The sequence below is a fragment of the Suricata suricatta genome, chromosome 4 (genome assembly GCF_006229205.1).
Source record: "Suricata suricatta isolate VVHF042 chromosome 4, meerkat_22Aug2017_6uvM2_HiC, whole genome shotgun sequence".
NCBI classification, from domain to species: Eukaryota; Metazoa; Chordata; class Mammalia; order Carnivora; family Herpestidae; genus Suricata; species Suricata suricatta.
The window spans coordinates 33,020,564-33,037,070 of record NC_043703.1 but is presented as its reverse complement, the minus strand read 5'-3'; the positions used below and the strand labels follow the sequence as shown (position 1 = coordinate 33,037,070).

At 36.3% G+C, this 16,507-nt stretch overlaps 1 protein-coding gene across 1 annotated transcript in view; it reads left to right on the top strand.

The window, feature by feature from the left end:
- The window catches only part of PIBF1 (progesterone immunomodulatory binding factor 1), a 207,167-nt gene that overhangs the window by 39,388 nt on the left and 151,272 nt on the right, over nucleotides 1-16,507 (top strand). The window contains exons 6-9 of the mRNA XM_029936617.1: nucleotides 4,135-4,268; nucleotides 10,564-10,672; nucleotides 10,937-11,118; nucleotides 12,203-12,328. Coding sequence (XP_029792477.1) covers nucleotides 4,135-4,268; nucleotides 10,564-10,672; nucleotides 10,937-11,118; nucleotides 12,203-12,328 — 551 coding nt within the window. The remainder of the gene's footprint in view (nucleotides 1-4,134; nucleotides 4,269-10,563; nucleotides 10,673-10,936; nucleotides 11,119-12,202; nucleotides 12,329-16,507) is intronic.

The following is a 16,507-nucleotide window of genomic DNA, read 5'->3' as shown; positions in this document are numbered from 1 at the left end:
AAGGGACAGTCAGCAAAACTAAAAGGCAACTGATGGAATGGGAGAAGATATTTGCAATTGACATCACATAAAGAATTAGTATCCAAAATCTATAGAAAAAACTTATGACACTCAACACCCAAAAAACAAATAATCCAGTGAAGAGATGGGCAAAAGACATGAAGAGACACTTTCCAAAGAAGACATTCAGATGGCTAACAGACACAAGAGAAGATTCTCAACATCACTCAGCATCCGGGAAATAACAAATCAAAACCACAGTGAGATACCACCTCATACCTGTCAGAATGGCTAAAATTAAGAACTCAGGAAGCAACAGATGTTGGCAAGGATGCAGAGAAAAGGGAACCATTTTATACTGGTGGGAATGCAAAATGGTACAGTCACTCTGGAAAGCAGTGTGGAAGTTCCTAAAAAAATTAAAAATGGAATAACTCTATGACCCAGCAATTGCACTGCAAGGTATTTATCTGAGGAATATAGAAGTGCTGTTTCGAAGGGGCACATGCACCCCAATGTTTATAGCAGCACTGTGATAATAGCCACAGTATGGAAAGAGCCCAAATGTCCACTGACTGATGAATGTATAAAGAAGATGTGGTGTATACACACACACACACACACACACACACACACACACACACACAGGAATATTACTCAGCAATCAATCAAAAAGAATGAAATCTTGCCATTTGCAACAGCGTGGATGGAACTAGAGTGAATTGTGCTAAGCAAAATAAGTCAGTCAGAAAGACAAATATCATATAATTTTACTCATATGTGGATATTACTCATGTGGATATCCACTCATATGTGGATTTACTCACATGTGGACATAAGGGAAGGGAAGCAAAAAGAAGATAAAAACAGAGAAGGAGACAAACCACAAGATACTCTTCAATACAGAGAACAAACTGAGGGTTGTCGGTGGGGTGCGGGGTGGGGAGATGGGCTAAATGGATGAGGGGGATGACGGAGGACGCGTGTTGGGATGAGCACTGGGAGGTACATGTACGTGATGAATCCCTAAATTCTGTTCTTTAAATTATTACTACACTATATATTAGCTAACTTGGATGTAAATTAATTAATTATAAAATGAGCAATACATATATAACTGTCCTTCCAAGGGCTTCTGCTAGTCCCTATTAATTATAATTTTAAAATATTGAGATTAAAATAAATGCTATCTAAGGACATCAAATTTAAGTTTTTAATGCTGCCATTAAAGAAGAAAGCCTGTTGCATTGAGCATGTCTGCTGACCTAAGACTAATCTCTACGACTGAGCTCTAGATCCTATTCCCTGTGGCCTTCTTAGGGCTTTACTCTTGTGTTTGTTCCTGTTTCTTCACTTTCCATCCCTCTTCTGCTATTTATCCTTTCCTACTAATATTTGAACATTTTCAAGCTTGTCCTGTCTTAAAAAGTTTCATTCATCCCTATTTTCTTTACTAGCTACTACACTTTCTCACTGTTACTCATTTATTTTAGTTTATTTTTCTATTTTGAGAGAGAGAGAGAGAGAGAGAGAGAGAGAGCAGGGGAGAGCCAGAGAAAGACAGAAAATCCTAAGCAGATCTATGCTGTCAGTGCAGAGCCTGACATGGGGCTTGACCTCATGAACCGTGAGATCATGACCTGAGCCGAAACCAAGAGTTGGATGTTTAACTGACGCAGCAACTCAGGCACCCCCTCACTTTTATTTTTTAACTGAAGAGAGAGTTGCCTGCAAATTTGGTGTTTGACGAAGTTAGATTGGAGTCCTTACTCTACTGTTTATGAGATTTGAGACTTTTCTCTTCTCTAAGCCTCAGTTTCTTCATGCATATAATGTGGGTAGTATTTATACCCAGTCATAACATTAAGTGGAAGAATGCGTAAAAAAATTGCACAGAACTCGGGGCGCCTGGGTGCCTCAGCTGGTTGAGCAGCCAACTTCGGCTCAGGTCATGATCTCATGGTTCGTAGGTTCGAGCCCCATGTCAGGCTCACTGCTGTCAGTATGAAACCTTTGCATCCTCTGCCTTCCCCACCCCTCCCCCACTCATGCTCTGTCTCAAAAATAAACATTTTTTTAAAAATAGCACAAAACAAGAACACACTGAAGAGTCAGGTACATTTGCATTAGTCTATGGCAGTCTTCTGTCCCTCTCCCTGAATACGTGGGGGGGGCTTGTTTACTGAGTTCAGTCCTCAGTGCTACTCACTGTTACTGGCTACTGAGTCTCTTCCTGCACTTGTTCTTGATACACAAACCCAGCTTCCCTTTTGTTTCGCTGAGCACTCCCTCAGGTGCCTTCTGCTCTTTGTCCTCTGGCCACCTTTTAAGTGTTCACATTCCTCCAGGATTGTTTTGTCTTTGTGCAGTTTTTAAAGTTGAGCTATCATTTTGGCTCTGATCTCTCTAGAAGCCAAAGTAATATTGAAGTATTATATTAATTTATAGTTAATGATTATTTACCATTTGTTAGCCGTTTTTCTAAGCGCTTTATATGTATCACTTGATATAGTCAACATTCTGTGAGGTAGATGAGGACCCTGATTGCTGAGAGGTAAAGCTGCCCAAAGCCTTGCTGCAGATAATTCAACTCTAGACAGATGAATTCTGGAGCTTGCCTTCCTAACTATCACACTATACACTGTTCTACAACAGTTACATGATTAGTAGTGTTTAGAAGGATAAAGCATTTTTCAGGGGACTAAAATGTCTTTTGGGACTTGGGCCTGAAATGATGTATGTGACGATCCTTAGGGGAAACGATAGAGTATCTTCAGTTATGGTCTTACAGTAAATACTATAGTAACATTCCAGCTTTATGAAGAGCTTCTCAGTAGAGGAACATAATATTATACCAAAACAAAGCACGCCTTCTCTAGTATTTCCATAATGCATTTCTCAAACAGCCCGTGGATAGAAATTTGGGAGCTAATGTTTCAAAGTTATGTTTAATAGTTTAAAAAGGACAAAAGCAGTATCTTACTCACCTTTGTGTCTACAGTACCTCGTCTAGGACCAGTCGTATAGAAATAATTGAGTCATTATTGGTGGAATGAGTGTGGCCACCTGGTCTGCTGACTAAAGAATGACTTGGAACAGGATGCATTTATCATGACACATTCCAGGGGAGGAGTTGAGATCTGATTGCTTGCAAGGTCTGATAAGTTCAAGGGCAGAAATGAGGAGGAACTGTGTCCCTGTGTTTTGTTTTACCTTCATTTCCATATTCATTTATTTCCTAATTTATTCAAAAGCATTTATTTGGCTTTTCCTCTATACTAAGTACTTTGTAAAGTGATGGAGATCCAGTGGTTAAAAAGACAAAGGCCTGCCCTTACGACATTTACATGCCGGTGAGATTTATAGAAAACGAATCTGATGCTGCAGTGGATCTAGTGCTCTGTAGGAGGCAAATAAGTGTTCAGATAGTACGCAGCTATTCAGGCAGTGAGGACAGGTTAGAGGAAGCATGGTATGTTAAAAACTTCAGCTCTTCATTAGGGTTGGAGGGTGATACATGAATATAAGAAATGGTGAGCTAAGAGGTTTGTGGTAAGCCAGACTAGGTTGTGGTTTCTGATGATTTTCCCTTCTACCACTCTTTTATAGCTCCGTAATCCCTTTCTTCTGGTCTGGTGGGTGAAAGGAAGATGGACGTAGAAATAATTTCCAAGTGCCACAAAATTCCTCATTTTGCTGAATACCACAACCTAAATTGCACGATTAATCTCTTCAGTAACTATTTTTCATTGTACATATTTGATACTCATCTTCGCCTCTAAGTTGTGAGCTTCTCCAGAACAGCGGCTGTGTTTTATTTGTTTCTGTGTCTTTAGTGTCTAACAGTTACTCAAACAAAAAAGCCATTTAACATTGGTACTCATTTTATGTATTACTCTAATAACCAAAACACAGTTGCCCTATTTTTTTCTATGAAAACCAGATAAACAAACCTACAAACTACTCTGTCAGTTGAAGATTTTCTGTCTTAAAGTAGGGAAAATAATTACTACATAGAAGAATTGAAATTTTTTTTTAATTGCAAAGACATTCACAGTATAACAGAAGAGTTCATTAAAGAATTTGGTCAACTATATTTGGCTTGAAATGTTTTATTATTATTTTCATTTATAGACTTATAATGAAGATCGAAGAAATTACTCTGAACTTCAAACTAGATGTCAACGTTTGGCCTTAGAATTAGCTGACACAAAACAGTTAATTCAGCAAGGTGACTACCGTCAAGTAAACTATGATAAAGTCAAAAAGTAAGTAGTTGGGGCGCCTGGGTGGCTCGGTCGGTTAAACGTCTGACTTCGGCTCAGGTCACGAGCTCCTGGTTTGTGAGTTCCAGCCCTACAATGGGCTCTGTGCTGATGGCTTGGAGCCTGGAGGCTGGTTTGGATTCTGTGTCTCCCCTTCTCTCTGCCTCTCCCCCAATTGTGCTCTGTCTCTCTCTGCCTCTCAAAAATAAATAAATGTAAAAAAAAAAAAAAAAGAAGAATTCAACCCTCTAAAAAAAAAGTAAGTAGTTAAGATGGCTACAGTTCTTTGTTTTGCATTCATCAGAGTCACCTGTATTCTTATCATCAACATTGTTAACTTCACTTTGTACCTTAATCTCTTTCAGTGTCCGTCGTTTTGAATTTTCCAGAATGTCACAGTTGGAACCATAAGTTTGGGGCCTTTTAAAATTGACTTCTTTCACTCAGTGATATACATTAAGTTTCCTCTAGTCTTTTCAAGGCTTGATAGCTCATTTCTTTTTGGTGAGTGATATTTCATTGTCTGGATATTCCACAGTTTATACAGTTCATTCACCTACTGTAGGACATCTTGTTTGGTTTCAAGTTTTGTCGATTATATATAAGGCTGGTGTAAACATCCACATCATATGTTGTTATGAACATAAGTTTAAATCCTTTGGGTAAATACCGAGAAGCATAATTGTATGGAAAGAGTATTTTTGGTTTCTGGGAACCTGGGTAGCTCAATCAGTTGAGCGTCCTACTTCAGCTCAGGTCCTGATTTCGTGGTTTGTGAGTTCAAGCCCTGTGTCAGGCTCTGTGCTGACAGCTCAGGCTTGGAGACTGCTTCAGATTCTGTATCTCCCTTTCTGTCCCCCCCCTGCTCACACTCTGTCTCCCTCTCTCTTTCAAAAATAAACATTAAAAAAAAAAAAAGAGTATTTTTAGTTTTGTAAGAAACCACTAAACTTTCTGTCCCAAAGTGGCTGTACCATTGTGCATTTCCACCAGCAGTGAATGAGAGTTCTGTTGGTCCATACCTTGCCAGTGTTTGGCGTTCTGGAGTTTGACCATTCTAATAGGTATTTGGGGGTATCTCACAGTTGGTTTAATTTGCATTTTTCTGATGACATTTGATGTGGAACATCTTTTCATGTGCTTATTTGCAATCTATATATCTTCTTTGGTGAAGTGTCTATTAAGGTTTTGGCCGATTTTTTAATTGCATTGTTTGTTTTCTTACTGTTGAGTTCTAAGAGTTCTTTGTATGTTTTGGATAACAGTGCTTATCAAGTAGGTCTTGAGCAAATATTTTCTCTCAGTCTATGGCTTATCTTTTCATTCTCTTGACATATACCTTATTCTGCATTGCACAAAAAGTATGTGGTTTTGGCAGTTTGTTGGGTTTAGATTGTATTTTTATATATACTTTTAATTGAAAATTGCTGCTGTCTTTTAAAATGTAATGTCTTAGAAGATAGAGACCCAATAAAGTCCCATGTATGTAAATATTTTTTAAATCTCACTTGATGATTATTTTTGTTTATGGAACCAATTTAAATACTTCAGTTCTATCTGAAGTTTTTTTTAGCTAATTTCTTTCTGACAAAGAACATATATACTTTCAAAAAATAATACTTCCTTGAGAATATTTCCCAGTGCTATTAAGTAGCTTAGCTATAGCAAAAAATTTTCCTTTACTGGAATATACTCTTCTATTGTTTGTACATCACTGAGCCACTACTTAGCTATATGTCCCTAGGTACATCTCTTCCCATTCTAAGCCCAAGTTTTATCAACCATGAGATGGTTGATATTATAGTACTAGTAACTGTACTATACAAACAAGATCAAGTAGGGGCACCTGGGTGGCTCAGTCAGTTAAGCGTCTGACTTCGGCTCAGGTCATGATCTCATAGTTCATGGGTTCGAGCCCTGCATCGGGCTCTGTGCTGACAGCTCAGAGCCTGGAGCCTGTCTTCACATTCTATATCTCCCTCTCTTTCCGACCCTCCCTTGCTCATGCTGTCTCTCTGTCTCAAAAATAAATAAAACATTAAAAAATTTTAAAAAACATTAAAAAAAAAGATCAAGTAAAGGAATATTTATGAAAGTATTTATAAATAGAGACATTATTCTAATTGTTCACTGCTGTCTCTACCTGCACCTAAAAGGATTCTTGAAATACAGTAGTCATTTAATTAATATTTATTAAATGAATGGACACTTTAAAAATTATATAGCAACATAAACAGATTTCAAGGAGCAGATTGGTACTTTTACTCCCAGCAAGACTGACATGCTGTGTATATTATCATGTATGGATTAATGTTAAAATACATTAATTATTGGAGCTTGAAATCAGTGGCTCTTGAAAAAGCTGGATTTTGAAAGAATCATTTTAAAAGTAAGTCGATTGTGATGGTAAGATAATACTTTGACTTGGTATTTTGATGCCGTCTCCACCACTATAAATCTGTAGCAGTGTAGATAAAACATGAAAAGAGAAAACTAAAAAGAAAAATCAGAGTGGCCATGGATGAAGGATAAATGAACAAAGATGAGTCATGGTAATTATTGGTAATTATTGAAGCCAGGGGATGAGAGCAAGGGGATTCAGTATATCATATCTATTCATATATATGTGTTTTACTTTCTATGATAAAAACCTAGAAAGGAAAAATATAGACCTCATCAAAAACACGATAAACATCTTTAGATGTTTATGCTAGAAATAGAACAGAAAAACAAACAAGAGGGGCTCAAACTATGAACTCTTCAGTTCACTCAAGAGGATGAAGAGACTAAAAAAATGTTCTGATTACAAAAATGTAAGATAAACTGGGTGGAAAAAGATCACTTTTTAATATGCCTGACAAATTCTTACACATGTGCAAAAGGAAACAGGAATGTGGATGTTAATTATAATTAGATTAGAAAGAATTCAGATGCTTTTCAGTAGCAGAATGGGAAATCAGTTATGATTTATTCTACAATGTAATTCAATGTAGCAGTTAAAATCGTTAAACTGGATCTGGGTGTATCTATATGGATAAGTCCAACACAGAATACTATATTAAAAAGTGTATCCATCTTTTAAATTTTTTTAAATTAAAAAAAATATGTTTACTTATTTTGAGAGAGAGAGAGAGCAGGGGAGGGGCAAAGAAAGAGTGGGAGAGAAAGAATCCCAAGCAGACTCTGCACTGTCAGTGCAGAGCCCGATGTGGTGCTCAAACTCACAAACCATGAGGTCATGACCCAAGCCGAAATCAAGAGTCAGATGTCTAACCGACTGAGCCACCCAAGCACCTTAAATTTTTTAATTTTAAGAAGATGTTTTCCCCTTTTTTAAAAAAGCAGTTTCTTACTTTCTGGCACAATGCAATTTTCTCAGGTTTATTTTCTAATTTCATTGCCTCAGCCCCTCCTCTAATGAGTCCTGATTCCTTTCAGTGAGGAATACTGTTTAGAAATTAAGATTTGGGTGCTGGTCATTGATACATTGGTCATGTTTCTAAGCCCTTTCAGTAAAGAGAGGTGATAAGAGAGGGAGGAGGGAGGCTGGCTTAACACACTAGGGATATGATCATCAGATCATACTGATACCTCTGATTCCAGTGCAGCACCATAGTAGCTGATTGAAGGGGCTTCAAATTACAAATGTGGTACAACTTGAGTATCAAAATGAATATTAACAATAATGAGTATAATTTGTTGACAGAATAAGAACCCCGAGTACATGCTAATAATAAATAAAAAGAATTTTTACAGTAGAATGCCAACCAATAAGTATATATGCATATTATAACTACCATTTTGTAACCTCTATACTATTTGATTCAGAATCATCAGTGCAAGCTAAAATCATTTAGTAAAAGTATATTTGGAAACAAAATATATATTCTCAAAGTATGTTTCCCACAGGTTACTTATTAATTGCAGAGGACAAAAAAGTACTTTTATATTTGAGAACTTTGGCAGATACCACCTTAAACAGTTGACTAAGGTTATTTTCACTAAGGCTTTATGTACTCTTTATGTGACATACTGAGGCCACATTATCACAGGTGTAGTGTTTCAGCCCTAAAAGTTTAACGTGAATCTAATTATAGGGAAACATCAGACAAATGATAACTGAGTGACATAAAACAATTGGCCAAATAGCCTTTCTCTGTCTTCTACGACGTTGACTAAGGAGCTGCTCAAGGTTAATGGAGACTAAAGATACATGGCATCCGAAGGCAACGCATGGTAATCCACCGGGTCCTGTGCAGGACGAGGCCAACCGGGACAGTTGACCAAATTGGAAAATGGATTATGTATTAGATACTGTGTTAGGGCTAATTATACTGGGATTATGTAAAAGAATTTTCTAATCTTAGAAAATTGACACCAAAATATTTAGGGATAAAGGGATTTAACGTCTGCATATATCTCTTAAATAGTTAAGAAGAAAAATTGTATACATGTGTCTGTGTATGTGTATAGGTATGTATACATGTATATGCATGTATAAACATTCACATATATGAACAATTGGGAGAAAATAAATATGAGAAAGCAATGTTCAGCATATAATACAAAGTAAATATGACAGAATGTTAACATTTGGTGAGTAAAAGTATTTTATTTTTTTAAGTTTATTTATTTATTTTGAAAGAGAGCAAGCAGGGGAGGGGCAGAAAGATGGGGAAAGAAAATCCCGGGCAGACTCTGCACTGTCAGCAGCAGAATCCCCCTCAGGGCCCAGACTCGTGGTCCCTGAGATCATGACCTAAGCTGAAACCAAGAGCCCAATGCATAATAGACTGAGCCACCCAGGCACCCTGAGTAAAAGTATTAAAAAAGCCATTTGGAGACACTAAATTTATCATTGTATCTAGGGGATGATGTAGGAACAGTGAGGAATATGTAGGGAACTTTACGTTTACCATAGTGTCTTATCTTTTTAAAAAGCAAAATAAAACTTTAATTCAAATGTAGACCAATGTTAACTATTTTTAACTGTGGATAGCGAGATCATGGATGTTTTGCTATAACGTGCTTTGTACTCATTTTTTACATGAAAAATCATAGCAAAGGAAGCATGATCATTACCATGTGAGAACACATTTAATGGAAACACACAAAACACTTAATGTGTACCAAAATATTGATACTGTCAGTCATCTTTAGTTAGTGGGTTTATGGATGATTGTTATTTTATAACTTGTGCTTGACTTACTTTTCTTCAATAAACATGACTTTGTTAGCCAGAAGAAAAATATCTTTTTAAGCCAGTTTTAAGAATCTAATAAAAAAAAAAACACCCAAAAAGCAAAAAGCAATTCTTAACAGCCATCTGCATGGAAATACCAGGTGGGTAGATGAAATATATGAAGTACAAAGGAACCGATTCTGACTGGAGAGGGTAAATTAAGGGTCAGTCAGTCTACAGTTCTGCTCACTTTTTAAGATGCCTGCTGTAGGTTTGTTCTGATTCTTGGTTTCACTGTTCTGGGTCAAGAACTTGTCTGCAGATGGAAATTAGAATCTCTGGGCAGTCTTAAACAGTTTGTGAATGAAGTCATCACAAGAATGCCTCCTTCTGTATCTGCTATGCATCCAAGTCATGAGTTAAGGCTTTTTGACCCTAACTGAACTGAAAGCCTAGAGTCATATATAAATTCTTTAGAAGTTTTGGTTTCAAGATAAGATTGATGATGATTAGTGAAAAGATACCACAGTGTACCTTAGAAGGTTTTATTATGTATTTTGCTGGCTACTGGAGTTTACATGTTTATTTTTTAAAGATAATAAATTTATATTTATGTATCTGAAACAGTCTTGAACAGAGTCTCCTAATTTGAAAAGCAGACACGTTATTGTTCATAGAATGACACTAAAGCCACACTGCTGGTATGTCTTCTGGTTTCCTGAAACATAAATCAGCCCATTTGGGGGGGCGGGGGGGAGGCTTATTTATTTAGTTTTGTTTTTTTAAGAGAGAGAGAGCTCAAGTGAGCGAGGGACAGAGAGAGAGAGAAGCGGGTCTTGCCTGAAGTGGGACTCGTGTTTATCTAAAGTGGGGCTCGTGTTCACCCAAAGCGGAGCTCATGCTCACCCAAAGCAGGGCACGAGCTCACCCAGTGAGGGGTTCAACTCACAAATCGTGAGTCCATGACCGGAGCCCAAGTCAGATGCTTAACAACTGAGCCACCACCCAGCGCCCCAAGCCCATTTTAAACGTTGATTATAAAATGGGATGTAAAATATACATATGTACTTGAATTTTATTTTAATAAAAATAAACAAGTGTATTTGAATTTTATAGTGAGCGCGATGCACTTGAACAGGAATTAATTGAGTTAAGGAGAAAACATGAAATACTTGAAGCCTCTCACATAACTCAAGCTAAAGAAAGAAGTGAATTATCAAAAGAGGTAAGCTTATAGAGTCACGTGTATTTTATCATACAGTGATTGTGGACATAGCCTACGGCAGAATTGTGGGAGGGACATTCTTCCCTTTGATGTACTTCACAGAAAAAGGGACTTTAGTAGCTCTGTTTAAATGGGAAATTGCAAAGTAAGAATTAGCCCTTTTTATGTGGTGAGCGAAAGCATAAGTGAAAGAAAATAATACAGCAAGCCTTGAAAAGTGAGACGGAGTTGCTCTGGACACTGTCTGTCTCTGCGCATGTGTAGGTAAGCACCTTACAGCAGACTGTTACGTTACTGCAAAAGGATAAGGACTACCTCAATCGCCAGAACATGGAGCTCAGTGTTCGCCGTGCCCACGAAGAGGACCGCCTTGAAAGACTTCAGGTTCAACTTGAAGAAACCAAAAAGGCGAGAGAAGAGATGTATGAAAAATACGTCACATCCAGGCAAGACTTACATTATTTTTCACATAAATAGATATAAGTTAACACCATTTTCTCTGAGGGAACTCTTACCTTTGGGAAAAAACTGATTTTTTTTAAGTTATATTGGACTATATTAAAATAACAGTTTATTTGGTTTCCTTTTAATATATTCTTATTCTAGTTGATTTTTTTCTTAAGATGTAGTGAGCTTTATGTATGTATGCTATATATGCTGTAAATCTTTTTTTTTCTTATGACATAACCTTTTTAATTGTCTACAACTAAGATCTCTATGTAAGTATTTCTTGAAAGAAAAGATTGAGTATCTTTGTGAAAGCATCTTTTGAAGACAGTCTAATTGTGCAGAGCCTAAGGTGACCTTTTCCTGACTATGTAAAACCTGAGAGAAGAATGAGGGGATGGCACTGCATACATGCTCTGGAACCAGAGTCCTGCGTTTCAGTCCTGAGTTCTCTCTTTAAGTAGATGTGTAAGCTAGTAGAGTTATAGCGTATGTACACATATAACACACACACACATATATATAGTTATTATAGTCCTTATAATCCTTGAGATATTTATTTTTATCAGCACATCCAAAACTAAAAGAAATTTAAATTTTATCCTTTAAAATTTCACCCATTCATAACTTTTTCCTAGTCTGGTATTTTTGATGAGTTTGTACTCCGGCTAATGGTCTAGGTCATGCTTTGACTTTGCTAAGAAATCAGAGTGGTTATGGCTGTTGTGCTTTAGAAGGAAAGATTTTATAAAGAGTTGATTAGAGTCATTTTGGTTTTGTTTTTAATTTTGTCTCTCAACATGTACATCACCAGATTATTTTTAAATGAAGGGCATTCTATATATATGAGTTTTCAAGTCTCTGGCCATATGCATTAAAAACTATTAGTATAATATTTTTGAAGATGAATACATCTTACATAGTAATTAAACCTTTGGGGCAATATATCTAACAACTGTGTTTTTCAAATAACATTGTATGTAGAACATAAGTGACATAAGATAGTAAATCTTACATGAAACACAAAAATACATTTCTTTTACAGAAACAAAACTTATGGATATTCCTTTTGACTCCTTGCAGAGACCATTATAAGACCGAATATGAAAATAAACTACATGATGAACTGGAACAAATCAGACTGAAAACTAATCAAGAAATTGATCAGCTTCGAAGTGCTTCTCAGGAAATGTATGAACGGGAAAACAGGTATAAAAAACATAGGAAATTTGTAGGAAAAAGTAGGAAATTAATTTCTCTTTGAAGCTTATTAAACTTTCTATGATATCATCTTTCTTAATTTATTAAAGAAAATTTGTCAAATCTAAATTTAAATATAATGGAACATTAAAGTTCCAAGGTCTTTGGTAACTGGCTGAGAACAGGGTTTTTCAGACCTTGAGCCTCTTTACTCAGGTATCCCTCTTATCTCTTCATTATCCTGGTAACTTGCCTTTTTGCATTTATGGGTTCAGATTGAGGACAGAGATGAAAAGGAAATAAGAGAGACCAGTAGTTCTTCCCATAACATGCCAATGATTTCTCCAGGAAATTTTTAAAAACTGGAATAATATAAAATATTACATACGCCTCATTTATCTGCTGGCCCTGACAGATATCATGTTAAATAATCTTAAAGATTAATAAAATTTTTATTCATTTTAATCACTTTTAGATTAGTATATATTAGGTTCCCCAAGTTGGTGATTGGCAGTATTCAGGTGTAATAAATGCTACTTATTTCAATAGCAGTTATTTTTTTTATGTACTATCATTCTACTACTACTTATAGCTTTTGAAAGTTAGTGGGAGAATTATTTTGAAACTGACTTGTCTCCTTCTAGTTTATCAGCGCTGATTTGAGTATATGATATTTTGAAGTTTGCCAGCAAGCAAGATTTTAAATCAGACTTAATTATCACTATAACATGTTATTTTACTAGAAGTATAGTAGCAAAAATTTTGAGGTTCCACCCCTCAATTCCAGGCAAAAAAAGCTGGAAATTTTACCTGCTCTATTAATATAGTTTGGCTTCTACTAGGGAAAATCTGTAAGAACTACATGTGCAGAATTATTCTTTGGGTAGAAAACCCCAAAATATAATTTTTAAATCACTGTTAAGTTGTTACTTTAATAAAACATGTTGAGGGAGATCTTTATGATAATGTTGAAATCCTTTCGAGTAGTTAAATAACTGGACAACCTCATGCAAAAAAATGAAACTGGACCACTATCTTATACAGTAGATAAAAATTCATTCAAAATGGGTTAAAGGCTTGAATGTAAGACCTGAAACCATAAAACTCCTAGAAGAGAACATAGGCAGTCCGCTCCTCAACACCAGTCTTGACAATGATTTTTTTTTTTAATGTGACAATAAAAGCACAAATGGCTGTCCACTTTTCCTAACACCATTTACTGAAAAGACTCCTTTATTTCTAGGCTTTCCATTCTGTTCCACATCTATGTGTCTGTTTTTATGCCAGTGCCATATTATTTTGATTATGTTAGTTTTGTAATATAATTTGAAATCAGGGAAGATGATGCCTTAGCCTTGTTCTTCTTTCTCAAGGTTGCTGTGGCTATTCAGGGACTTTTGTGGTTCCATACAAATTTTAAGACTTTTGTTGTAGTTTAGTGAAAAATGCCTTTAGAATTTTTATAGAGATTGCATTGAATCTATAGATTGTTTTGGGGTAGTATGGACATTTTCCCAATCTAATCCTTCAGCATGGAATATCTTTCCATTCATTTGTATCTTTATTCAGTCAGTTAATGATGACAGAAAGTATATTTTTAAATGTACATTTAGTAGGTAATTACAAATTAAATACCTGTTTAACCACCATCCAAATCAGGAAGTCAGTGTCAGCACCACAAAAATGTCTTTGAGAGCCTTTCTGCTTAACTCTTTCCTTCCATAAAGGTAACTACTATTCTGATGTTTATGCTAATAACTGTCTTGCTTTTCCTTGTGCTTTTATTATTTAAATTACAAGTAAATATGTATCTCTGAGAAAGTTTAGTTTTTATATTATATTTGTGTCACATAAAGGGAACATGCTGTATATATTCTTTTGTGATTCTATATGATTCTTCCTGTAACCTTCATATTCTGTTCATATGATTCTGACTCATATGCTGTTGCATTTAGCTGTTTATGGTCATAACTAAAGTATGCCATTCTTAAGAATTCATGCTTAGGACAGCAGATACATTAGGAGATTAGAGAGAGAGATGCATACAGAGAGATTAAAAAATGCCAAAATATTCTTCCATCTTTTTAAAAATTTTGATTAGTCCCAGGCCTATTTAGGTAAGAAGGTTCCTGAACCTTGTAGTCACTTGCTCTTAGGGTTCAAAATGCAGACCAAAAGAAGAGATAAAAGCCTACTATATACCAAGGTTGATGTTAGAGAAGTTTACCTTTGAGCTTCCCAAGCACTATATTCACTTGTTTAGCAAACATTTATTGAGATCCACCATATGCCGTAGATACTGCAGGGACCTCTGCCTTCACGAAGTTGGTTGCCTAATAGACATAAAGACAATAGAGAAACAATAATTATAAGTATGATGATAATGGAGAAAATGTCAGGAAACACAGGATGAGACTATATAGAATCAGGGAAGACTTCATGGCAGGAGAAATACCCATGCAGATACCAGCATGATGACTAAGGATAAGACGTGCATTAGGAAAGGGAAAGGGATTGGGGGAATGAATGTTCAACGTATATAAAACCTGGAGATTAGATAATATGAAGCTTTTTGAACAAAGTAAATGACTTGAGTATAGACTAAGAGAGTTCTAAGAGATAGAAGAGGGAAACAGAGGTCCAGATCAGGTATTTGGATCATTGTCTAAGTAAGATCAATGGGGAACAATAAAAAGATTTTTAAGAATATGTATTATATGATCTAATTTTATATAAAAAATAGATTGCTCTGCCATGTGAAGAGAGAAGAGAAGTAAAGTATATGGCCATATAAAAGCCGTTTATGAAAAGCCCACAGCTAATATCATCCTCAATGGGGAAAAACTGAGAGCCTTCCCTCTGAGATCAGGAACACGACAGGGGTGTCCACTCTCACCACTGCTGTTTAACATAGTGCTGGGAGTCCCAGCATCAGCAATCAGACAACAAAAGGAGATAAAAGGCACCAGAATCGGCAAAGAAGAAGTCAAACTTTGACTTTTCGCAGATGACATGATACTCTACATGGAAAACCCAACAGACTCCACCAGAAGCCTTCTAGAACTGATCTATGAATTAAGCAAAGTTGCAGGGTACAAAATCAATGTACAGAAATCAGTTGCATTTTTATACACCAATAATGAAACAACGAAAGGGAAATCAAGAAACTGATCCCATTCACAATTGCACAAAAAACCCACAAAATACCTAGAAATAAACCCAACCAAAGATGCAAAAGATCTATATGATGAAAACTATAGAAAACTTACGAAGGAAAGAAATGGAAAAATATTTCATGCTCATGGTTTGGAAGAATAAATATTGTTAAAATGTCAATACTACCCAAGGCAATCTACACATTCAGTGCAATCCCAATCAAAATTGCACCAGCATTCTTCTCAAAGCTAAAACAAAGAATCCTAAAATTCGTATGGAACCACAAAAAAACCCGAATAGCCAAAGTAATATTGAAGAAGAAAACCAAAATGGGAGGCATCATAATCCCAGACTTTAGCCTCTACTACAAAGCTGTAGTCAGCAAGACAGTATGGTATTGGCTCAGAAACAGACACATAGACCAATGGAATAGAATAGAGAATCCAGAGCTGGGCCCACAAATGTATGGTCAATTAATTTTTGACAAAGCAGGAAAGAGTATCCAATGGAAAAAAGACTGCCTCTTTAGCAGGTGGTGCTGGGAGAACCGGACAGCAACATGCAGAAGAATGAAACTAGACCACTTTCTTACACCTTACACAAAAATAAACTTAAAATGGCTGAAGGACTTGAATGTGAGACAGGAAACCATCAAAACCCTAGAGGAGAAAGCAGAAAGCAACCTCCTTGACCTCAGCCGCAGCAATTTCCTACTCAACACATCTCCAAAAGCAAGGGAATCAAGAGCAAAAATGAACTATTGGAACCCCATCAAGATAAGAAGCTTCTGCGCTGCAAAAGAAACAAGAAAACTAATAGGCAACCAACGGAATGGGAAAAGATAGTTGCAAATGACATATCAGATAAAGGGCTAGTATCCAAAATCTACAAGGAACTCACCAAACTCCACACCTGAAAACCAAATAATCCAGTGAAGAAATGGGCAGAAGACATGAACAGACACTTCTCCAAAGAGGACATCCAGATGGCCTACAGGCACATGAAACGATGCTCAACATCCCTCATCATCAG